The sequence below is a fragment of the Setaria italica genome, chromosome III (genome assembly GCF_000263155.2).
Source record: "Setaria italica strain Yugu1 chromosome III, Setaria_italica_v2.0, whole genome shotgun sequence".
Taxonomy (NCBI): Eukaryota; Viridiplantae; Streptophyta; class Magnoliopsida; order Poales; family Poaceae; genus Setaria; species Setaria italica.
The window spans coordinates 15,325,424-15,349,434 of NC_028452.1; the positions used below are offsets into that span (position 1 = coordinate 15,325,424).

Here is a 24,011-nt window from a genome sequence, read left to right on the forward strand (position 1 = left end):
CACCACTTCTAGACATGCATGGCTTTTTTTTGGCTGAGGGGTTTGTTTGCTAAGAAGCACTAAGTAGATCCTTATTTTCGAAGTTTTAGCTCAGGTTCTAAGTTCATTATCCGGTCTAGGTTAGCAACTTACTCTAATCAACCATAGAACCAAACAGAGGGTATATAACATCATCGAGACCAAGTTATCATCAGATTCCAACATTACTCAGGGTAGCATAGCGATCAAGCAGTCTCAAACTGTGAGAGGCAGACGAATCGATTCGAGTTCTTTAACCATGCATGGTGAACCGAACCTCATGACATCCACGCACCACCGAGGGTCGCTTCCTGTGTCGGCCTTCCCCATCAATTCCCTAACCCGTGTCGGGCCCATTTCCTTTGGTGCAAGGTTCCACAGACCCGGCCTCTGCCGTTCTGTGACCACACTTGCCACCACGTGCGGCCGCAGGGGAAACTCCGTTCCAAGGACAATGGGGCGACCGCTCACGTCTAGGTTCAATCCGGTACTAGGTTTCCTCATCCCATAATAAGTATGAGGTTAGTACTTTCAAACACTTGACCACGAACACCACCACTGTCGGGCCTTAGCAAGTTTCATAGACAGACGGGGCGATCAGCCAACCACCAAAGAGTTACCCAAAACCCTGCCCCGTCCATCGTCCTTATAGTTGTAACAGAAGAGAACTCAACCAACTCCTATAAACTCGCGAGTGACAGGAAATCACTCGGCTTTTACCGCTTCCTATTTAAGCAAAGCATCTACTCGGTCCAACAGCTAGTGTTCAGATCAAGGGATCTAAGTTATATATCTAGGGTTGCAAACAACTCCTATACGTAAATGCACAAACAAGATGCAGAAGGCATGCGCAAGTTTGGAAAACATAGGGGTTTCATGCATCCGGGGCTTGCCTTCGAGCAAAGAGGAAGGAAACTGCTCGACTTCTGGGGTAGCTTCGGCTTCTGGGGGCAGGAGCTCAGCTACACCGTCGTCTTCTGGCGCCGGGTGCAGCTCGTAGTAGCCGTCGGCGAGACGCAGCTCTACACGAATGCAATGCATGGGTTAGCATAGATGGTTAATTCAACAGCAACACTTGCAAGTCTGAGCCCAGAAATTTGCGACAAGTTACAGGAGGGTGGGGAGGTTCAATGGAGTTGATGGAGATCAAGAGGTAAGGGTCGGAGGGAAGGAACTTATGAGCTGACCCTTAAACTAGAGGGTTTGATGTACTAGGGGTCCTCAGACTCAACGCTGAAAGGTCCCCAAGTTTTACACATACACCCTCGGTTTAAAGAAAAAGATACAGCCGAGCCCTCGGGCGAGGCGGAGAAGGGTCGGCGGAACAGACAGGGTCGGGCGAGACGGAACCGGGGTCGGCAGAACAGACAGGGTCGGGCGAGACAGAACCGGGGTCGGGCGGAGCGAACAAGGGTCGGCAGCCTACCTTCGTCTTACAGAGGAGGCTTGGGCGGAAGAACTAAGGGCTTGGGACGGCGGCGAGAATGTTCGGCGGTGACGGTGCTTCTTGTGGATCACAAGTAAGCTCTTGGGCAGTACTGAAAGCAGTGGCTGGTGGATTGGAGAAAGCGGTGGTGCTTGAGCAGAGAGGAGAGTTCCTCAGACTTAGGTGGTGGTACTGTGAGCTCGAACAGGGAGCAAGAGAGATGGCAGCTAGGGCAAGGGAAACTCCGGCGGGGCTTGCGCATCCCGTTTTATAGCTGCGCGGAAGAGGGAAGGGGGAGCGGCGCAAAGGCCGGGGAAGAAACAATGGAGTGCTCTGCCCGGGCGGCGATTGAGCGACGAGGGCAGTGGAGCAGGACTTCGGGGATGACGCCGGCGGTCATTGGGCACTGGCGTCAAGGCGGCGCCGGCGCAGGTTTGCCGGTGGTTGAGATTTGGCGGAGGCGGGCGTCGTCGTGCGGTGGAGCTGATGGAAGTGACCGGGAAAACGGCGCAAAAAACGAGGGTGCACGGGTGAGAAGACAGGCGGCTGCGGGCGCGCGGGCGAGCGCGGAGCAACAGATTGTCAGGGCGGCTTCTGACAGGACGGGAAAAGGAGCTGTCACTGCCGCGGTCTGGGTTGGCGGAGGAGGAATCGTCGTATGGCGAAGACCGGGGCGGCGCGACTGTGGCGAGGTGACGGAAAAGACGGGCGACATCGGGCTCTGTGGCCGGGATCTGGCGATGTGATGATGGGCGCGGGCGGCGAGGCGTTGTAGAAAGGGTTGCAGAGGGGCTTCCGCTGCGATTGGGGAAGAGGGCGCGGGATTCCATCCGGTTGCGGGCTGAAGACAAGGCGGAGCGGCGGACGTCGGAGGAGTTGAGCCACGCGGCGGGGGAAAACTGAAGCGGGCATGCAACTTGAGTGCGCCTGTCGCGGGAGATCTGGGGGAAAAGATCTCGTGGGCCCACCGGTCAGATTGAAGGGAGGTGTTGGGGGAAGACTTAGAAGGATCCGACGGGTGAGTTGGGGTCGGCGGGGTCGGAACTGGAGGCCAGTGGAGAGGGGTCGGGTCTCAGGGGTCGGGACCGGACTGGAGGTTGAGTACTTAAACTCGGTAAAGCTGAGACGTGATTAGGGACTTAGATTAAGATTAACTCGAGAGATTCGGGGTCGGTCGTCACAAGAGGTAGCAGGCGTTGGTGTACTAGCTTCACAAGGGTACTGAATGGACAACAACTCAGGTTGGCTCGAGTCACATCCGGACATGCACATTCATTTTTTTAATTTCAAAGCCTGGACAATGATCATGTGGAGAAACTATATGATACATCAAAACTGAACTTACTTCAGATTTGAGCTCATAGTATTTGAGCACCCTTGGCTGCATTACAGATTGAAATATAGGTTGTAGGTTCAATTGACTGGCTGGTTGTAGGTCCAGTGAGCAGGCAGGTTGTAGGCTGAGTGGATTGAGTTTCTACACACTTCTTTGATATAGCAGAACACTCAGGAATTTCTATGGGCAGGGTAAATGCAATATAAATGTTCATTACTTTAGTACCCACATGTCTAGCAAACATTGCAAGCATATCTTGGTCTGATTTGACTTCTAAGTAGTTTTCACTGGTATCATCATAATAGGTAACAGTCACAAAGTTCCTTGTAACCCAGAGGATACTTCTACAATTTCATCAATGAAATCCTTGAAATTGCACATGTCTGAGTCAACAACCATGGTGATAACAAAGCAACCAATATCCTTTCTACTTCTAGCATTGCCAACAAGTCTTATTTCCAACAAATAACTTGATTTAGGGTCCATCCTGTGCATTAAGATGCAATCAAAGCTACAAAAATTACTAGTGCTGCTCCTTATACTATACTCCACTAAGCAATCAACATGGTTATCAGACAAATGACAATAACAATACATACCCTGGAAGGGGTCAAGTAGGTTGTCTTGGACTCAAAGGAGCCATGACTACTGCCGTCCTCCTCCCCTAGCGCTCTGGCCTGCTGCTGACTCTCTGCTCCGCGCCTAGGCCGCGCCCGCCAGCGTGCGTGCCTATTGCTCTCCGCAAGGTGCCAGGGCCGTGCCCCCTCCCCCCCGCGCGAGCGCCCAGGCCGCGCCTGCCCGCACGTGAGAGCCACTGTCCAGCGTCGTCCCGGTCCCCCTCCACCCGTCTGCAAAGCCATGCCACTCGCCCAGTTTTCGACCCTCTCTGCCCGCCGCACCACTCGCTAAGGTTTGGGGCCGACGGCTGTGGCTGCTTGGCCTCGAGTCCCTTTGTCGGGTGGATGAGGGGAATGGATGGGAGGAATCAACAACAGGAGATAGACCACTCCAGAAGATAAGGCTCCTTACATGTGGGCCCATGCTATCATTGGAAGAGGGATAATGTAAGGAGTGAAAATAATGGTAAATAACCCTTCAGATTGTGGGCCCATCCAGTCAGTGAAAGGGTACTTAACGGTCATTGATGGTAATGGCAGTGAGGAAATTGTAAAATTGAAGTAGTAGTAGTGGATGAACTTGCAGAATTTGGATGGCAATGAGGGAAGCGGTATAATTTTCAATAGCATTGAGGGAATTCACTCAATGAACAAATGGCTAAAAGTCTTCTCCTCTAAGCCCTAGGACTCTATTTATAGGGAGGAGAAGGTGGCTGTTTATATTACTTCCATTGGTGGGGTCGAATATTATAGATAGGTCCCTAGATATTACAAAGAGATCCTTGGATATTACAACTAAGTTCCTAAGCCTCACAAACCAGCCCTTAGATCCCTATTTTAAGCCTCTTTTATACAAAGGGGGTCCCTAACCTTAGGCATGGCCGCACCCCCAACAGAATCAATCCTGAAGGTGTTAGTGTCCTAGTAGTGGAACGAGATCCAAGTTTACATCAACAAATTTGGGATTATCCTCCTGATGAACAAGACCAAGTTTTCAAAGCGTACATGAAGCATGGTCCATGCCAAATTCTTAAGGATGAGTACCCTTCTTCCGGTTCAAAGAAACACCCACGCAGATTTTAGGCTCATTGCTTCAAATCTTTCCCTTGGTTAGAGTACTCACCTACAAAAGATGCAGCCTTTTGATTTCCATGTTTGCTATTTTCTAAAAAGCCGATTGGAAAAGTAGGACTGGATGCTTTCAAAATGAAAGGGTTTAGAAACTGGAAAAAAGTTTGTAACGGAAAAGAATGTGCCTTCTTGACTCACATGGGAAAGTACTATGGTTCAACTCATAAATACAATGTCCAGTGTTACGAGAATTTGAAGAATCAGCCATGTCATATTAAGCATGCCGTTGAGAAGCAAACCAATGAAGAGATCAAGAATAATAGACTCTGTCTTAGAGCATCAATTCATGTAATCCAATGGTTATCTTTCCAGGCTTGTCCCTTCAGAGGACATGACGAATCTGCTGACTCAAAGAACCAAGGTAACTTTCTTGAAATGGTAAAACTTCTAGCTTCATATGATGATGAGGTCAAGGCAGTGGTTCTTGGGTAATGCTCCACAGAATGTTAAATACACTTCAGCACAAATTCAGAAAGAAATATTGGATCTTATGGCTTGTAGTGTGCAAAAATCAATTCGTAATGAAATAGGAGATGCTAAGTTTTGCTTGGTTGTTGATGAATCAATAGATGAGTCAAGAAAGAACAAATGGTAGTTGTTGTTCATTTTGTAGATAAAGAAGGCTTTATTTGAGAACAGTTTATTGACCTTATTCATGTTCATGATACATGCTTTGCAACTCTTAAACAAGAATTGTGCTCTATTTTAACTTACCATAAATTGGATGTTCAAAATATTCATGGACAAGGATATGATGGTGCTAGTAACATGCGAGGAGAGTGGAATGGACTCCAAGTAAATTTATGGAAGAGTGTCCTTACGCATATTATGTTCATTGTTTTTCTTAACAATTACAGTTTGCTCTTGTTGGTGCATCCAAAGAAGTAACTAAGATTTTTTTTTGAACATCTAGCTTTTATTATCAATATTGTTTTGTCTTCCAACAAGAGAAACGATGACCCAAATGACAATCAAGTTGCAGAAATGGAGCATCTAATTGAGCTTAACGGGCTTGAAATCGAAAGTGGTGCTAACCAAATTGGAACCTTGCATCATCGTGGTGATACTAGGTGGAGCTCACACTGTGATTCAGTTTGAGCAAAGGTTGTTGGTGCTGTTACAGTAATGGTGTCATTTGACTTTGTTTTTATTTTGCATGTTGTGAAAGAATCATATTGTCAATGCTATGGATGATGTTGCCACTACCAAAAAGTTGCTCTAGAATTTAAGAGATAATGATTTGAGTGGCCTTCTTAGTGATGTGAATACAAGTTTTAGATATGGATGCCTTTTATGCAGACTATATTCGATCTCGTGCAGCATAATAGTTATGACATTTTCATGGTTGTTGTTGATAAACTAATACATGAGTTGAATTCCAGGTTTAGTGAAAGAGCTACAGAGCTTCTTGTTCTGTGTACCTCTTTAGATCCTAGGGATTCATTCAGATTGTTTAAAACTGATGATGTTTGTTTGCTGGCTTCAAAGTTCCATCCTATTGGTTTTACTGAAAAGGAAAGAAATTAAAACATTACGAGCTCAATGTGCCCATAAATCCAAAATTTCAGAATTTGTCAACTATTTTCGAGCTATGTGCTCGGCTAACTGAAACTGGAAAATCGGATTACTATCATTCGATCGACAGGTTATATAACATGTTATCCCATTTTATTTATTCTCTTATTGTTATTACTTTTGTATCTGATAAGTACTAACTATTTTCCTTTACAAGTTGATTCGTCTTATTTTAACCCTGCTAGAGCGCGCATTGTCAGCAATGAAACTTATTAAGACAAGGCTTTGAAATAAATGGGTGATAAATTTCTAAGAGATTGCTTGATAATCTACATTGAGAAGGAGATTGCAATGGATTTCACAACTGATACACTTGTTGACGACTTCTATAATATAAGGACTCGTAGAGTAAGACTATAATGAAAAAGGTAATCGGATCTGCATATTTAGTGGAATCATTAGTTAGTTTAGTTAGTTAGAGACTTCTATGATATTGTTCTTATGTATTGGAATCATTAATTTTTATATTATTCACATATTACTTGGTGGAGTATATAGTCAATCTACATATTTCTTGACATTTCAGTCGTAACAATCTATCGATCGTATTTGATCGGCTCCCCCTATGTTGAATTCCTGGCTACGCTACTGCATATGATGTTGAGGAGCTTCACCCCATGATAACTAAGTTGGAACATACTTGTGTTTGTAGATTTTTTTTTTACGGCTCTGAGCTAACTAATTTTGACCTTTAATTACCTGATCTTTTTCTGATTTTTTATGGACCATGGAACACACATCTCATCAATACATAGATAGACAAATGTTTAACGGAATGCAATTCTTAGACTACATATAATTCATAAAAAAAAGAGTGTGGACGTCCACGGGGGACACAGTGATACAAGTATACAACCAATTATTCTTCCAAGAATTTCACAATACATGTACAAGTTCGCATACTGTACGTGCACACCACACAGCACGCACGATCGCCGAGATCAAAGCCTCCTCACAGCTTGGCCTCGTTGTGGCACTCCTGACGCCGAACTTTGACGTCGGCGACGCCGATGACGACGCGGCACACCGACCTGGCCTCGACGCCGCGCTTCACGAACCCGAGGAGCACGACCGTGCCCGGCACCTCGGTCCTCGCCTCGAACTCCATCTCGCCAGCGAGCACGTCCGCGACGAGGCCCCCGATCCCGGCTGCCGCGACGACCCGGTCGGCCTGCACCGTCATGTTCATCCGCACGGTGGCCGCGCCCCGGCTCGGCACGGTCCCCGCGGGGACCTCGCCGTAGCCCACGGCCGCGCCGCGGTAGTAGAGCGACGTGGTGGCGGGGCCGTGGCGGAACGCGGCCGGGTTCGGGTTCCGCACGCGGACCACGAGGAGGAAGGTGACGTTGAGCTGCACGGAGACGGTGGGGAGCGGGACGACGCCGGGGAGGACGCCCGTGGCGTTGACCGAGAGGAGCTCCGTGACGGGGTCCCGCGGGCGGAGGACCGCGAGCAGGACGATGGCGACCGCCGCGGCGAGGAGGAGCAGGACGAGGACTGCGAAGGCGAGGCAGAGGAGGACGCGGCGGCGGCGGACTTTCTGGGGGCCGTGGTGCAGGCAGTGGCGCTGGGGCGGCATGCCGCCGGACTCAGACATGGTTGGCCGGCTTGCTCGCGCGCCCGGCGTTGGCGAGCTGTGGCGCCTCAGAGAAGCGCGATCTTGCTTATGTATTGTGGACGCCAAGACCACCTGCTCCCAACATTTCGAACCAATCAAGAGTTCAAGACCACATACGCTCAACGTGTATATCACAATTCACAACATATCTGTTCTGTTGCAGGATAATACACTCAACAGTCAACTCGGAGCTACTAGAACTTGCAAGAGCACGCCTTTTCAGAATACAGGAGAATTGCCCGGATTCAGTTATGAATTGAACATTTCCGTATGAAGCTATACATTTTTTGTGTGTGGTAATTTTACGCTCTGAACTGGTAGTTCACAGTAGTACAAAACCTGTGTTTCTATCAACTTGTGGCAATACCTGCACTGCAGAGTCCCCATTTTTCAGTCATACCGATGCGCTGAACTCTGATTTCGTCGCAATCTCTGCTCCGCTTTCGTGATTTCAACCAAGCAACCAACGGGATTTTATTAGTGCTGCAGAGTAGAAATCAGCGGACACCAGTCAGCGGCGTCCTTGTCGTACGTTTGATCACTCAACCAAACGCCTATAGCATAAGAGCAACAATCCAGGAGACATAATGTTTTCGCCACGGTGATGCTCAGTTGTTCATGTGTCAAGAAACCGTCCCTTTCCTTGATGTGATTTCCGAAACTTTTCACCTTGCTTTTTTTTTTGGGTGTGTTCTCATGATGTTGGAGCAGGAGGTCATGCAATGCGATGGTGATCAGGGGACTCGCCATCTGAGAGTGAATCAGCCGTCAATCCAAGTCATTCACTGTTTGCTCGTGAAATTTCTGTGTTACAAACCAGTACTGATGTCAATTAAACAGCTGAAACAAGAAGGTATATGTACACTGAAACTCAGGTAGTCAGGCGCCTTGTAGTACTGACAGGTTCATCGGTTTTACTACTGCATATCCTTCATGTACGTATAACCTTGTTATTGCCTGTGTGTTCATTGTGTCACGGTAATCCTTCTCCTTTTTTTTTCACGTGTTAGCTAGTGTACGTCTTTACAAAACGCAACTCCAAACACTTCAACATCTACCCGTGGCGTATCATCAGACATGAGACATCAGTGGCCGTCGTCCTCATGGCCGAGGCGGCGGACGAGGAGGCGCAGCCCGAACTCCGGCTCGATGATGAACCGGAACGCGGGGGCGTGCCTGTAGTCCGGCGACAGCGCCACCGCGAACCGCGACAGGACGAGCGCCACGAGCGCCTTGACCTCGACGAGCGCGAGGTTCTGTCCGAGGCAGGTGCGCGCGCCAAGCCCGAACGGCATGAACGCCTGCGGGTGCTTGCACGCCGCCGCGACGCCGTCCCGGAACCGTCCCGGGTCGAAGCGGCGCGCCGTGGGGCCCCAGATGGCGGCGTCGTGGTGCATGGTGGAGACGGGCACGAAGAGGTAGGTGCCCCTGGGGGCGCGCAGCTTCCCCAGCTGCATGTCGCGGAACGCCTCCCGCACCACGAACGAGGAGGGGGGGAACAGGCGCAGCGTCTCCAGCACCACCGCGTGCACCGTCCGCATCCTGGCGACCGCGTCGAAGTCCGGTGCGGCGGCACCAGCGGCACCGCCGCAGACCTCGAGCACCTCGGCGCGCGCGCGGTCCTGCCACTCCGGGTGCGCGGCGAGGAGCATGAGGCACCACGTCGCGGTGACCGCGCTCGTCTCGTGGCCCGCGAAGTAGATGTTCTTGCAGTTGTCCACCACGAAGTCGTCCGCGCGCGGCTGCCCCCGGCTGTTCTCGATGATGGAGCCCAGGAAGTCGGGCGCCGCCGCCCCCGCCCCCGCCCGGCGGCGCTCGCTGGCGAGCTGGAGGATGAGGGAGCGGATCTCCTGCGTGAGCCTCCAGATCCTCCGGTTCTTCTCCGTGGGCAGGTGGCGGAGCGAGGGGATGGTGAAGATGACGCTGGTCTCGGACATGAGGCCCGACAGCGCCCTGAGGCGGAGGAAGATCTCCCGCCCCCTGGAGTAGTCGCCGCCGAAGCAGGCCCTGGAGATGACGTCGAAGGAGAAGCTCCGGATGTCGTCGTCGACGTCGACCTCCGCGACGCCGCCAGGCGCCGCGGCCACCTTGCCCTCCCACGACCGCAGCAGCGGCTGCGCCGCGTCCACCATCAGCTCCACCATGCCCTGCATGCGCGCACCAGCGAGTGAATCAAGCACACGCACGTTCCCAAACGTGTAGGAGGAGCAGCGGCGGCGGCGGCTTTTCAGTTTACCTTGACCTTGGCCATGTAGAACTCGGGCGCGATGAGCTTGCGCTGGCGGTGCCACTCGGCGCCGTTGGCCTTGAGGACGCCGCGGCCGAAGAGGGGCTCCTGGCCCTTCTGCAGGTAGGTGGGCTTGCCCAGGTCCAGCGACACGCACCGCCCGATCTCGCGGATCAGCTCCGGGTCCGACACGTACAGCGCCGGGCGCCGGCGCAGCCAGTACAGGTACGTCTCGCCTGCGCGGAGACAAAGCGCGCGCCGCGCGCGGGTCAGTCCAAAAAACAAAAAAAAAATGGAAAAAAAGAAAAGGAACGGAAAAAATCCAAATTACTATAACCAAAGTCCAAAGTTTACCCTAAGCTATGTCATTTGATTCAATTTACCTTTAACATAATTTATCTTTTTTTCTCCATGTACAAATTTTGCAAGATGACAGCAGATATCTTAATGCACGTTCATAATTTTTATCATTATTTTGATAGGTAGGATATTTAATAATAAAATTTATCCATGAGATACAAAATTATTTTTAAAAAATAATGATGAAAAATTTATAAAATATTTTTTAATATAGATTATGATTTCCATTACCACCTTGCAAAGTCTGAAATCAAAAATTAACTTGTGTATAGAGAAAAAAATTACATTATGGGGTAATTTGAACTAAATAGTATAGTTTAGAGGGTAAATTGAACTAAACAGGGAGTAATTTGGAGTTTTTTCAAAAAGAAACCAGGGAATGAATGCTTTTCTTGGGCTCTAAGAGCTAGTCGTATGTTTTATTTCGGTCCGTGAAAGTTTGGGCTGAGACATTGCTTTACTGTGGGCCAAGAGTAACGGACCAAATGGGCCTTCGCTGGGCGCTTGTCTGTCTTGTTGGGAAAAAGGCTTTTTGTTTCCTTTAGTTTGTGTTAGCTAAAAGCTTCGTGTTCTACTGCGCGCACATGCAGTATCTCCACAGGAGCACTGCAGCAGTATCTCCAGGATCTTGGGCAACCCGATTGACCAGCCTTAATAACAACACTTGGTCAAAGCTGCTACACGTCACTGCTGAGGAAAGTGCAGTATCGGTTGGGAACCTCCTTGATACCGGTTGCGCAACCGATATTGCTAGTTCGGTGCTAAAAGTGAGACCTTTAGTACCGGTTAAAATAACCGGTACTCTACTCCCGCCCACCCGCCCTCCTGCCGCCGCTCTTTCTCGCCCGCCCTCCCGCCACCCGCCGTCGCCTCACCTCGCCCCACTGCTGCTCCTCCCTGGCAGGTGACGGGCGAGCGGAAGGGGGAGGGGAGAGGAGGCAAAGAAGGTGCCGGCGGCAAGAGAGGAACTAGTGCTGAGAGAGAAGAGGAAGATAGTCCTGCCGAGCGGAAGGGGGAGGGGAGAGGAGGCAAAGAAGGTGCCGGCGGCAAGAGAGGAACTGGTGCTGAGAGAGAAGAGGAAGATAGGGGGAGCTAGAGGAAGATAGGAAGGTAGCGGGGGCCCAGCGTGGGCCCGGCCAACCGGCCACGCACCAACTGTTTCCTTGGTATCTTGGCAAAGGAGATGAAGATCCTCTCTCACGCGCACCCTCCAAGGACGGAGATTCCTGAGCAGCTGAATCTTTGACTGACCAGCAGTGAAGAGCGCCCCTGAAATTTGACCGGGATTCTCTCGTGGCCCAGATCGATCGATTGACGAGGACGCAACCAAGAACCAACGGCTGCAAGCGTCCTCGAGCCAACAGCTGATGACCTCGCGCGCAGCGCACGCATGGCATGGTGGTCCTCGCCTCCCCTCGCCGCTTGCTTTGCTTCACATGGATGCGTGATGGATCCCCGCTAGCTGAGACTTGAGACGCTGGCATGGCGATCGATCGTAAGCCATGCTCACGTACGTACAACGTACTCGACGCCACCAGTGGCCGTTAGCTGGCCCTGTCGTGTGGTCACAGCCGTTCGTGCGCGCGCATCGTCATCAGCTAGGGCATGTACGTCGTACGTACGCGCAGCCAGGCACTCCAGCAGTGCAATCGATGGATGCATGCACGTGCACGAGCAGCGGCGGTTTACATCAGCAGGTATCGGTTGTTGCTTTGCTTGGCAGAGAAGTGATCCACCGATCGTCGTCTCAGTCTCTCAGATCGCTCTGGCCGGCCCGTGGCATGGATTCGATGTAGCTTTGTACAAATATCTCCGGCCCAGTTCTTACAGGAACGAGACCACCAAATCCACGGATCTCGATCGTCAGCTACGTCGCTGTCTCCTCCACGACGTTGAGACATCACCGTACACAGCGCAGACAGGGCACGCACGTACAGCACACCCTGGCCGACTAGGCAGCCGCATGTTCAGCCTATTGCGCGAACGAAAAGGAAAGGTGTAATCGATCGGGTCGATTAGAAAAAGGATGCATTGATCGATCTGCGGACCGTGCTCCATGCCCACGGTACAGACTAGAGAGATCTCGGCGGGCACCGGGCAGAAGGGGAGCCACGACGCGGGCATCAGATCCATGTGGAGTCCTTGTAGGAGAGAGAGGTCGGTCGGTCGTCAGTCGATGATGCAGCTGGGAAATGTTCAGCAGCTCAAAGCTTTCAGTCCCACGCACATCGTCCTTAAAGAGTTAAAGGTGCGCCAGAGAGAAAGATGCAATCAGCTAGCTAGGTTGGTGCAGTACCACAGCAGCAGTGTGCAAGCACTGCCCTGCCTGCAGCAGTGTGAGCATGAGCATACGATCCTACAGCGAGCCGTAAAAAAATGAGAGCCCCACGCTCCCCACCACCAACCCCCCTTCCCCCTCCCCCGCTCCCACGCTACCCGCCGCCACCGCCGCCGCCACCGGCAGCCCAGCTCAGCCCCCTCCCCACCTGCAGAACCCCAGTGACTCCTCCGCCTCACCCGACCCCTCGCCCGCCATCCCCACCGACCCCGCTCACGAGGAGAGCCTGGGCGCATTTCATCGCCCCCTCCCCGCTGCCGCCGCCTCCACGGATCCACCATTCTCCGGCTCCCGAGGTCGATTGGGTGCCGGCATCGCCGGATCCGCCTATCCTCTCACCGGATCTGAGGATCCCGCTGCAAGATCTACACCCTGGAAGCTGCAATCCCCACCCCGCCCCAGCGGACCAGCCGCGGTCCTATGCAGCAGTGGTCAGAGAAGGCCGCTTCACTAACCCAGCGACCCGGCGACGTCACGACGATGTGCGCGCTCCAGCCCAAGGACGCCGGCATTACTCCGATGATAGGATGGCTACGCGGCGCATTGAAGACCCGACGTCAGCGGCACTTCCCAGGCCCCGGTACGGCGAAGTAAAGAGGATATCTCAGCACAATCTGGTATGCCACGACTGGCAGCCAGTGACGAGCCGCAAGACGCGGCGGCAGGCGCGGCCCGAGGCGCGGCGAAGCAATGGCGGAAGTGACCGGAGCGCCAGAAGCCATTCAAGACGAGCGCCAACCAAGGCGCTGCTCACCTTCAAACGGGAGACCAAAGGTCGGTGCTTCAGATGCCTCACTCCTGGACACTCTGCCTCTGCGTGCCGCGACCCAGTGCGCTGCTTCCGGTGCCGGCGATTTGGGCACCGGGAACGCGACTGCCGGGCGGCGCGCCGTGAGGCGCAAACCCGCACCACGCCACCAGCTGCTGCTCCACCGCAAAGATCACAAGCTCCAGCCCACCTCCCGCCCAGAAATCCCCAAAGATCCCAAGCTCCAGCCCCCGCCAGACACCTTCCGCCCAAAAGTCCTCAAGCCTGCGTCCGCCGCCAACATCCCACAGCCGCCACCCTCCGCAATCAGCCTGCACCTGCGCCAAGCACCACCAAATCCAAAATGGCCATCGGAGATCCGCACACACGGCCAGATGTCGAGACTGTCTTTGTCTCCAGCTCCTTTCACCTTGAACACGACGCGAGAGATTGGGAAGCCTGTGCACTCGTGCCCTGGGCTATGCACCTACCGCCCGACGCCGGAGCCAGAGACATCGCCGCCCTTCTCACCAGAGAACTCCGTCTGCGCCCGGGCGACGTCACCGTCACACTTCATCAACCGGAGCCGTACCTCATCAAGTTCGAGCAAGCGGAGCACGCGGCGGAGGCACGTCGTCGAGGGCGCTTCACCGGCGCCGGCATCGACATCTGTCTGCGCACCTGGAGGAGCCTCACGCACGCCCTCGGCTTCCGCATCTTCTTCAGGGTACGCCTCTGCCTCGACGGCATCCCGCTGCATGCCTGGACGCCGGAGATAGTCGAGCGGATCATCGGCCACAAATGTGCCCTGCAGCACATCGTAACAGACCTGCTGCAGCCGGCGGACTCCAGGCACGTCGAGCTATGGGCCTGGACGGTGGATCCGAGCGAAATCCCGAAAAAGGTATGGCTGGCTTTCACCCACAATCCAACAATGCAATCCTCTGCTTTTGCAGTTTCGGCCGAACCCCTGCAGTCGCCATGGCAGCAAGGGGCTCGACACGAGGTCTTCATCCACATGCCAGTAATTGAGGACTACTCGGCGGCGGCGAGAGATCTCCAGCAAGCCATCGACAACCCGCAAGGCGTCGTCCCCGTTCGCCGCCGCTACGACTGGCGCTACGGCCTCGCCGACGGTGCGCCTTCTGATGCACGATCCCGCTTCCCGGCGCGCCTACCTCGGCCACCGCGGGAGCCACGCGCCGACGCCGGACCAAGCCGAGGACGACAGGAGCCAAGGGGCGCCCCCAGAGCAGAGCACTACGGAAGGGCTGCGGGCGGCGCTGAAGCAAATGGAGCTCGACGCGGCGCGGGCGCCCATCGCGAACCTGCCAGCACGGAGGACCGCGCAAGGCGCCGCCCGGCGAGGCAACATTGCGACGACCGGCCATTTATGTGGCCGGCCCGCCGCGATGATGACGCCGACGACGACGACTACGATCATCCAGGACAAGGGCGTCCGCTCGGCGACGACTACTGGAGCTCCGCCAGGATGACGCGCCGCGAACGTACACGCTCACCACCAAGACGGAACTACGCACCGGCGTACGGCCGGCACCATGACGCTGGCGTCCCAGAGCTGCGCCACCTACCGCCGCTACAACTCCAAGCCCTCTTCGCGGCGCAAGCTGCGACGCTCAAGAGCCACGCCCAACAACAGGTACTCACCGCACCCACCACAACTGATACCTCAACTCTGGATGCCAGGAAACAATTTTGGCACATCGGCGCCGACGAATACATCCGGAAAGCATGCCTCCTTGCCGACCGCCTCGGGATCGAAGACGCGGTGGCCGGGGAACAAGCCTGGTCCGATCCGGTGCCACTGCCGCGTGTCTTCACTAGACTACGAGCGGCGCTACAACCGGCACAAGCAGCGGCGACGGCAGCGCCGGCGATGCAGGGAGTCGACCGGGCGCTGGACCTCCTCTGCATCGCCGAGGAAGACGGAGCCCCAGGCCATGGGCCGACGTCAGCCCAGGCAAACAACGCCCTGGCCCTCATACCAGTAAGTGGGCCCCCTCAGAAGGAGGCCGGCCCACCTGATGCTCCCGACGGACAGCAGCACAACCAGCTGGCTGTTGGACCGCAACCGGCTTTCCTGACTGCAGCCCCTACGCCCGCACCTGGGCCAGCCAGCCCACCCTCAACCAAGCCCACGAACGCCAATAAGCCACCACAGCCACTGCATACAACCCAACAACAACCAGACACATTTTCAACCAGGCCCACAGCTCCACACGCCTGCCCAAACCATCCCAATCCAGATGATCTCCCGCCACAAAACAACACTGCAGCGACAGGCACGCAAATAAAAGACCTCTTCGCGCCACCGCCGCCGCCCCTGGTGCAACCTGCACCGCAGCGCCAACGCCGAGGTCGCACCTTTGACATGAGCAAGGTGCGGCGGAGCGCACGCCTCGCAAAAAAGCCAGCAATACCCGCAGTAGAACGTGCACAGAGGAACCTCTGGAGAAAGCTAGGAATAGGAAATGATGAAATGGTGCCAATAGAACAGATCTTGCAGGATTTCCTTAACATGTTCCAGGGGCCACTACCGGACTACATCATCGCTGCTATGACCACACTCTTCAACCTCGACGATGAAGCTGCTGATCAGGTAAATGGCGCACTACTCCAGATGGCTGGTGACGGGGTGGGCGAACTTCAGCAGCTGGACCACGAAGCGGCATGATGATGCAGTCCCCGCACCGTACCACGAGGCTTACTACTACTCCATGCATCGCCACCTTTATATACTACCTACCACTATGCCTCACCCTGCTGGCTGCGACCTTCGGGGAGGTCTTTATTTTAGCCCTGCTGGCTGTGACCTTCGGGCGAAACCTACGAACTATGCTTTCCGCTACTGGCGCTACAACCTTCGGATGATGACTGCTAAGCCACCCGCATCCGACAAGAGAACTTATCCACCTGGAACAACCCCTCGAGACACGCAATACGCTCGGGGGACACTACTACTCGCCATGACGACGATGACAACAGCAACGACAACGCATGGCACGACCACACGGATAACGCGGCCATGGTCATCGCACTCGCTTCCCAACTGCAACACACCAACTGCAAGCCATACAGCACCCAGGCCGTTAGCAAGAGCAACAGCGATCACATAAATGAATAGCAACTTCGAAATAATGAGCTGGAATGTCAGAGGCCTAAACGCACCTGCCAGGTGCCTCACAGTACGCGAAACAATGCTGGCAACACCGTGCCACATTGCATGCCTGCAAGAAACGAAGCTGCAAAATATTGATGCCACCCTAGCCAATCTCCTAGGAGGCCCTCGACTAAATAACTATGCATACAAACCGGCCGCCGGCACCAAAGGCGGAATCCTAATTCTCTGGGATGACAGAATCTTCGAACTGCAGAACTTCCAAATAGGACGTTTTTCTATCTCAGCAACAGCAATGCTCAAACATAATAACATGCATTTCCGACTAACGGCGGTGTACGGCCCATCTCACCAATCAGCAAAGACCGCTTTCCTACGCCACCTACGCGCCATACGGCCTGATGACGACACCAAATGGTTACTACTAGGCGATTTCAACCTCATTTATAGAGCAAGAGATAAGAACAACGCAAACTTAAACAGACGACTAATGAGCAGGTTTAGAGCAACGCTAAACCACTGCGGTCTCAAAGAAATACATCTACAGAACAGAAGATTCACCTGGAGTAATGCAAGACAACAACCGACACTATCGCGAATTGACCGAGTATTCTGCAACGAGCAATGGGATCTGCAATTTGACGACCATGTCCTACACGCCCTCTCCTCCTCGCACTCAGACCATTGTCCTCTACTATTGGCGCAACAATCTGGCCCTCGCAAACCAGCATCTTTCAAATTTGAAAATTTTTGGCCGAAACTACCAGGATTCCACGAGGTCGTCACCCAGGCCTGGACAAAGGCGACGAGACATACCGAACCATTTCACAGGCTCAACGACAAGCTACAAACAACAGCTCGCGCTTTGCGATCATGGAGCCGCAAGCACGTCTCCGACGCCCGCCTAAAATTGCACATGGCCCAAGAAGTTATCCTGCGCCTGGACATCGCAGAAGAAACAAGAGCACTCAGCGAACCAGAACGCGAACTGCGACGCAAACTCAAGCCAAGACTCCTAGGTTGGGCGGTCATCGAAAAAGCCAGGAAGAAGCAATGTTCCAGGATAACCTACCTACGAGAAGGAGATGCCAATACGAGATTCTTTCACCTCAAGGCAAATGGAAGAAAAAGGAAAAACTTCATCCAACGACTAAGGACAGAAACTGGATGGGCAGTTAATCACGTAGATAAACAGCAAATAATCCAAGCCCACTTCGACAATGTTATGTCTGCACCAGCCACCCGCGTCGAAACGCTCAATTGGGAACACTTGACGCTCCAACAGGTGGACCTATCAGGACTTGATAGCCCCTTCTCGGAAGACGAAATACTACACGCCATAGCTGACCTCCCTAGAAACAAAGCACCAGGACCTGACGGCTATACTGGTTTGTTCTTCAAATCGTGCTGGAATATAATCAAAGCCGACATAATCCTAGCAATACAAGCTTTCTACAATGCCCGATGCAATGACCTCAACCTAGTAAACACGGCCAACATCGTCCTAATACCCAAAAAAGACGGAGCTGAAAGAATTCAAGAGTTTAGACCAATAAGCCTCATACATGCCATCGCCAAAATCATTAGCAAAGTTCTGGCAACACGACTACAACCACACCTAGAAGAATTGATATCGCCAAGCCAAAGCGCCTTCATCAAAGGCAGAAGCATTCACGACAACTTTCTTTACGTACGGAATATGGCCAGGAGGTTTCACAGGCACAGCACGCCGACACTACTAATGAAACTGGACATCTCTAAGGCATTTGACTCAGTCCGCTGGGACTATCTACTAGAACTGATGCGGAATAGAGGATTTCCCCCACGATGGCGGGACTGGATAACGGCTCTATTAGCCACATCAACCTCAACAGTCCTCATAAACGGGACACCCTCAGATCCAATACTACACGGACGGGGACTACGACAAGGAGACCCACTATCCCCCCTGCTCTTCATCCTCGCGATAGACCCATTGTATCAACTAATACATAAAGCGACGGAAATGGGGTTACTAACAAAGTTAGGCGGGCGCACGCCACGCACCAGCATCTCCATGTATGCGGACGACGCGGTCATCTTCATCAAACCGACACAACGAGATGTCATGCACCTAACACAACTTCTGGATCTCTTCGGGGAGGCAACTGGACTCAAAACCAACTTACAAAAAACAACTGTGACCCCTATCAGCTGTGCCACCATTGACCTAGAAGAAATACTTTCACAATGGCCAATTGCCCAAACACGCTTCCCAATCCGATACCTGGGTCTCCCTCTCACGATCAGACGCCTCAGAAAAATGGACTTCCAGCCAATATTGGACAAAGCAGCACAGAAGCTATCCGGATGGCATAGTCGCAACCTCTCCCAAGCAGGACGGGTCTGTCTCACAAAGACAGTCCTCTCGGCGCAGCCACTATACCTGCTAACCGTCCTTAAAGCATCGACGGAAGTTCTAGACGAACTCGACAAAATAAGGAAACGATTCCTCTGGGCAGGAGACGCAACGCTAACAGGCGGCAAATGCAAAGTTAACTGGACCAAAACCTGCTTACCGAAAGAAAACGGAGGATTAGGCATCCTAAATCTACAAAAATTCGCCAGAGCTTTGAGGCTACGATGGATATGGCACGAATGGGACTCCCCGCAGAAAACATGGATTGGCACGGAGGTGCCATGTGACGAAACCGACAGACGACTATTCGCGGCCTGCACAACGATTGTGGTGGGTAACGGATGCAAAACGAGCTTCTGGCATTCTGCATGGGGCCAAGGTATTAGACCAAAGGACATTGCACCAAACCTGTATATGCTATCCAGAGGGAAGCATAAAAAGCTAGCAGAAGCACTACATGACAACACCTGGGTGACGGACATCAACCTCCAGGAGGGACTGACCATACAACACCTCCAAGAATTTGTATTGGTATGGCGCCTAACAGCCCTGATAAGGCCACAAATGCAAGTACAACAGGAAGACACAATCCAATGGAAATTCACATCGACTGGCAAATACACAGCGGCATCGGCATATAAAGCACAGTACCTGGGATCTACGTCTGCGCAGCACGACAAAACCCTATGGCGCTGCTGGGCGCCACCGAAATGCAAATTCTTCGCATGGCTTATTCTCCAAAACCGTATATGGACGGCCGACCGCCTCGCGCGACGAGGATGGCCTCACTCCCCTACATGTCCTTTATGCCGTGCACAACAGGAAACCGCACACCACCTGGTAGCTCAATGCAGATACACCAAACGCATATGGAGCCTCGTAGCCACCTGGGCATCTCAACCAAGCATACACCCCTCGGAATGGGCCCCAACGGAAACCGCTCTACAATGGTGGATGAATATGACTACCAGGACAGAAGCGCCCAGAAAAGGCACATGCTCTATGACGCTACTAATACTATGGGAGATCTGGAACGAGCGAAATAGGCGAATCTTCAATCATCACGAGATGACAACAACCTCTTTGACCGCAAAAGTAAAAGAGGAAGCAACCACGTGGATCCTAGCAGGGGCCAAAGCTTTAGCGTTTTTTCTCTCTCGCGAGTAATCATGTAACAAACCGTAATCCGAAACTTCTCTGTATCACTCTGCTCTATCAATGAAATAGGCACTGTCTCGTGCCCATTCGTTCAAAAAAAAAAATGAGCATACGATCCTTTCCTCTGCTGCTGTGTGCTAGCCTCTACGACTACGAGCCCTGCCCTACAGGGTTAGGGCTGATAACCTAGTCAGTGTTACTGCAGGGGGAGGCAGCATGCATGTACTGGGAACTGATCGATATGCATGGACTGGTTTAGTAGGCTAGCTGGGAGGGCCCGGTAGGGGTACCTAGTCTAGCTAGCTGCTGGATTATATTAGTGGTTGAATTATTTGAAGCCGTTGGAAAAATCATGGCATCTGGTGTGCTGTTAGATGAGGAGTACTACTAATTATGATTTGCTGTTATTTTAGTTGGTCATGCATGGCTTCAATTGGGTGATTGACAGGGAATCGTCGATGTTAAACTAGCTTCATTATATATTTGGTGTCTTAGCTTGAGAAAGAAGGAATACGGTGTGTGTTGTCTGATGGTCAGTTGTTTTTGCGGCAGGTTATTAGTTTAAGACTGACTTCAAGGATAGTTTAGACACCTACTACTGTGTATGTTTGTGTTGGTCAATGGAGTATGTGCCTTTACTTGAAATCAGGAAGAAGCAAGCACAAGTTAAACAAACAGTACTACTACCTCCGTTGACAAAGGAGCGATGTTTAAAACATCGATGCAACCTCTAAAAAATACAACTTTGACCACTAACTTTTGTTAATATAATGGAAACACATAACAAAAGTATATTGTTATGGTTTCGATGTAGATATATCATTTTCCAATTCCCAAACACAACACATAAAAAGCAGAATGAAAATTATTTTTTAAAACTGGTCAGCTTTAGACAACCCAGAACATTGTGATGTCCTGAAAAGAGTAGTATTCAATTAAATCTGGCCAAAAAATACTATTGCTGTCACATCCTAAGTACGCACGCCACCTCATAAAATTAATGTTTCTAGTCCACATCGACCGTGTTATGATGGGGAATAACGCTAATCTTCCACAATTCAAATGGGGTCCGGAGAAGAAATCAAGAGTCCTAGATAACAAGCTAGCTAGCACCATATGCATGTATCTAAGATGTAAGCAAGTCTTCAGATACACGCGTATACATGGAGAAGAAATATCATACGACGCATTTCTCGCACGCTGACGCCCGGGACAGCGCTATATTTAACTTAATAAGCCAGCTTCGTTGACAAAAGATCAATTATACGCTCATCACGCTCCATAACTATTCTAGGTTGAATTATGTACACATGAGGGGCCATTGTTGTCTTTATCATCACACAACAAGCTAGCTAGTCATCAGCTACCTATCATGAATATAATGCACCGAATTTCCAACTGCACATGAGCTATTCTGGTTTGAACTCTTCAAACTGCGAATGGAAACTGATACGTCCATGCGCCGGAACTGGAGGAATCCTAGCCTATATATATCCTTATATATTTATTTATATATATGTATATGTATATATCAATGATTGCCGGATAGTTACATCAGATGCAATGATGCATGCATCTCGATCGTACTGAGACTCTCAGGTATATACACAGGCAGGTGCGGTTGCCGTATGGTGTGCACACCTATCGCTATGCGGCTATATGCGGTCAGTTCAGATTCAGATAGCACCTGGCGGCCACATCACGTTTCTATCAAGCTGAGAGCAAGCACCGGATCTCTTGGGCAGGCAATGGATAAGCATGGGCGCGAGGGCGACGTCAGGCACGATGGATCGATCGATGAGCTCTGATCCGTGTATGTGCTTGGACAGCTAATGGCAACATGCATAACACCCGTTTACGGAAAGAATCCTACCTGATTAGCCGACTATAATACTATAATTAGGTCAGATGACTCTGCATGCTGCTGCAGTTACTTAATCAGTAGTCCTTGACAGTCAGTGGCTAGCTAGCTGAGATGCATGCAAATGGTACGGTGGTTGGGATCGGTCTCACCCCATCAAGTATTCTAGTTTTGTTGGCTACTATAAAAAAAAACGAAGAATGTGAAGTGGATTCAATTATTTAATTCATTTTTTGACAGCATGATACTCACTGCTGGACCCCAAATCAAGCAAATTTTTGCTCCCAATCAATATTTAAATTACTCTGTGAACAGGATCTAACCAGCTGAGGTGAGCTAGTCCGGCCGGCCAGGCAGCCCATGAACAATGGACCAGCGAGTCCATGCTAGCCATGCATCATGGCGGCAGCCCCCCATAGGTCAAAACGGGACGGTCCCAGAAAACCGAGGCATGCCAATTCATTCACCCCCGGCAATTAATACGTGCATGCATATGCACAGGTCGGCCGAGCGCATGCCCAGGACAGTTTGACCACATGGCCACCCTTCTCCTTATATTATCCGCAGCTACCTTTGCTTAGCCTAGCTAGCTAGCTAGCTAGGCGGTTGTGTGTTGTCTGCAATTACTTGGTAGTCAGACCTGGGCTAATTTTTTTTGCGTATTTTTATATGGGATTGTTTATTTAATTATTTGTTTAACAATTAGACTTGCTGGCCCAGGAACCTGGACACCCGGTAGTTGACTGCGCCGGCTTCTGCTATCTTGCATCTGGTCTCTCTCTCCCTCCCTCTTTTCTGAATGAATGAACTTGCTTGCTTTCTGATGTTGACCTCATTGACAACTCGAACCCCTCTCTCGGTAGGGGTATAGTGTTATTTTTGACCACTTGTTTCTTTAAGCAGTGACTTTGCAACATTTTTGGTACGAGCGGTATCTTTTAAACTACAACTAGCTAGTGGTTAGTCAACTTGCTTGGGTAATAGGCAAGTACTTACAGTGCAACTTCCATGGATCCATGGTGCTCAGCTCATGTAAAATCGAGGAGAAAGAGAGAAAGGCCGGGGATATGGCACCATTTCTATTTTATGAGTTGGATTTACAACACGCAAGTTCTTATAAAAACCTACATAATTTCTACCAAACGGGCAAGGCCCAAGTTCCTTTGGTAGTATATATAGGCTAGTAGTAGGCTAGGAGCCATGCTGGCTTTGCTGTTCCTGTTATTGACAACTCATTCGCAAAGCAAAGGTGGCGACAAGATCCTTTTTTGCTTGAGAGCAACAGCTAGCCATGGTAATCTAAGGGCTCAAGAACACAAATCACAAACAGAACAGCGAGTATCAAGCAGAGAAAGTATACGAATATGAACGAGGCGCGCGAACGATTTGAGGGAGAGGACGTACCGTAGGCTTTCCTCCACTTGTCGAAGTAGGGGAAGATCCTCTTGCAGTAGTCGTCGAAGCCTTCCTTCTCGAAGTCCCGGCCGCCGGTCTCCGCCACCGCCGCGGCGGCCGCCCTCGCCTGCATCTCCGGGAGGTTCCCCGACAGGAACGACGACGGCGGGGGCCCGTCGATGCCCTGCCGCCGGAAGGCCCCCGCCACGCGGCGCGGCCGCTGCAGCCACGCGGAAATGGCGAGGAGCAGCGCCGCAGCCGCGGCCGCGGCCGCGAGGAGGGCGCACGACCCTGCCAGCAGCGACGCCAGAGGCAGGAGGCTGCTGTGCTCCATGGCTGCCGTGCGCGAGGGATAGCACACTCCTAGCCTAGTAGCCTATCACCCTCTCTAGTCTCTAGCAAGAGAGTTCGCCTGTGTCCTTCCTTCCCCTTCCCTTCCCGGGTCCTCCCGCGGGTGAGCTTATATAGTAGAAGCCGTGGTAAAGTATGAGTGAGGCACGCGTTAATTAATTAAGGTGATTATAAGTACGTCTAGGCCTGCTTGGGTGGGATCGTGGAAATTTCTTCACGGCAATTTCCCAAGAGTTTCTACGGAGAAAAAAAATCAACTTCGGTAGAAATGAACAGAAGTTTACGCGTTAGGAGTTAGGACCCAAAGAGTATGCT

The 24,011-nt window shown here is 51.8% G+C and overlaps 2 protein-coding genes across 2 annotated transcripts; both read right to left on the reverse strand.

Annotated features, from left to right (window-relative positions):
• Positions 1-7,055: 7,055 nt before the first annotated feature.
• Positions 7,056-7,700, reverse strand: LOC101753786. Its single transcript, XM_004963635.1, has one exon. The coding sequence runs from the start codon at positions 7,698-7,700 to the stop codon at positions 7,056-7,058; it is 645 nt and encodes a 214-aa protein (XP_004963692.1).
• A 785-nt stretch (positions 7,701-8,485) lies between these two features.
• LOC101763890 (cytochrome P450 714D1) lies at positions 8,486-23,767 on the reverse strand. Its single transcript, XM_004961661.2, has 3 exons — positions 23,355-23,767; positions 9,958-10,184; positions 8,486-9,868 (listed from the first exon to the last, which is right to left on the reverse strand). Exons 1-3 carry the CDS (start codon positions 23,677-23,679, stop codon positions 8,807-8,809), a joined length of 1,614 nt encoding a protein of 537 aa, XP_004961718.1. The 5' UTR covers positions 23,680-23,767; the 3' UTR covers positions 8,486-8,806.
• Between the last annotated feature and the right edge of the window lie 244 nt (positions 23,768-24,011).

What these genes read in the sequence shown, in the direction of transcription:
- LOC101763890 (XM_004961661.2), bottom strand. Translation starts at nt 23,679, where the DNA reads ATGGAGCACAGCAGCCTCCTGCCTCTGGCGTCGCTGCTGGCAGGGTCG. An exon ending in CAAGTGGAGGAAAGCCTACG is followed by an intron (nt 10,185 to 23,354) that starts GTACGTCCTCTC and finishes GTCTCCGCGCAG; the next exon opens with GCGAGACGTACCTGTACTGG. An exon ending in TCTACATGGCCAAGGTCAAG is followed by an intron (nt 9,869 to 9,957) that starts GTAAACTGAAAA and finishes GCGCGCATGCAG; the next exon opens with GGCATGGTGGAGCTGATGGT.
- LOC101753786 (XM_004963635.1), bottom strand. Translation starts at nt 7,700, where the DNA reads ATGTCTGAGTCCGGCGGCATGCCGCCCCAGCGCCACTGCCTGCACCAC.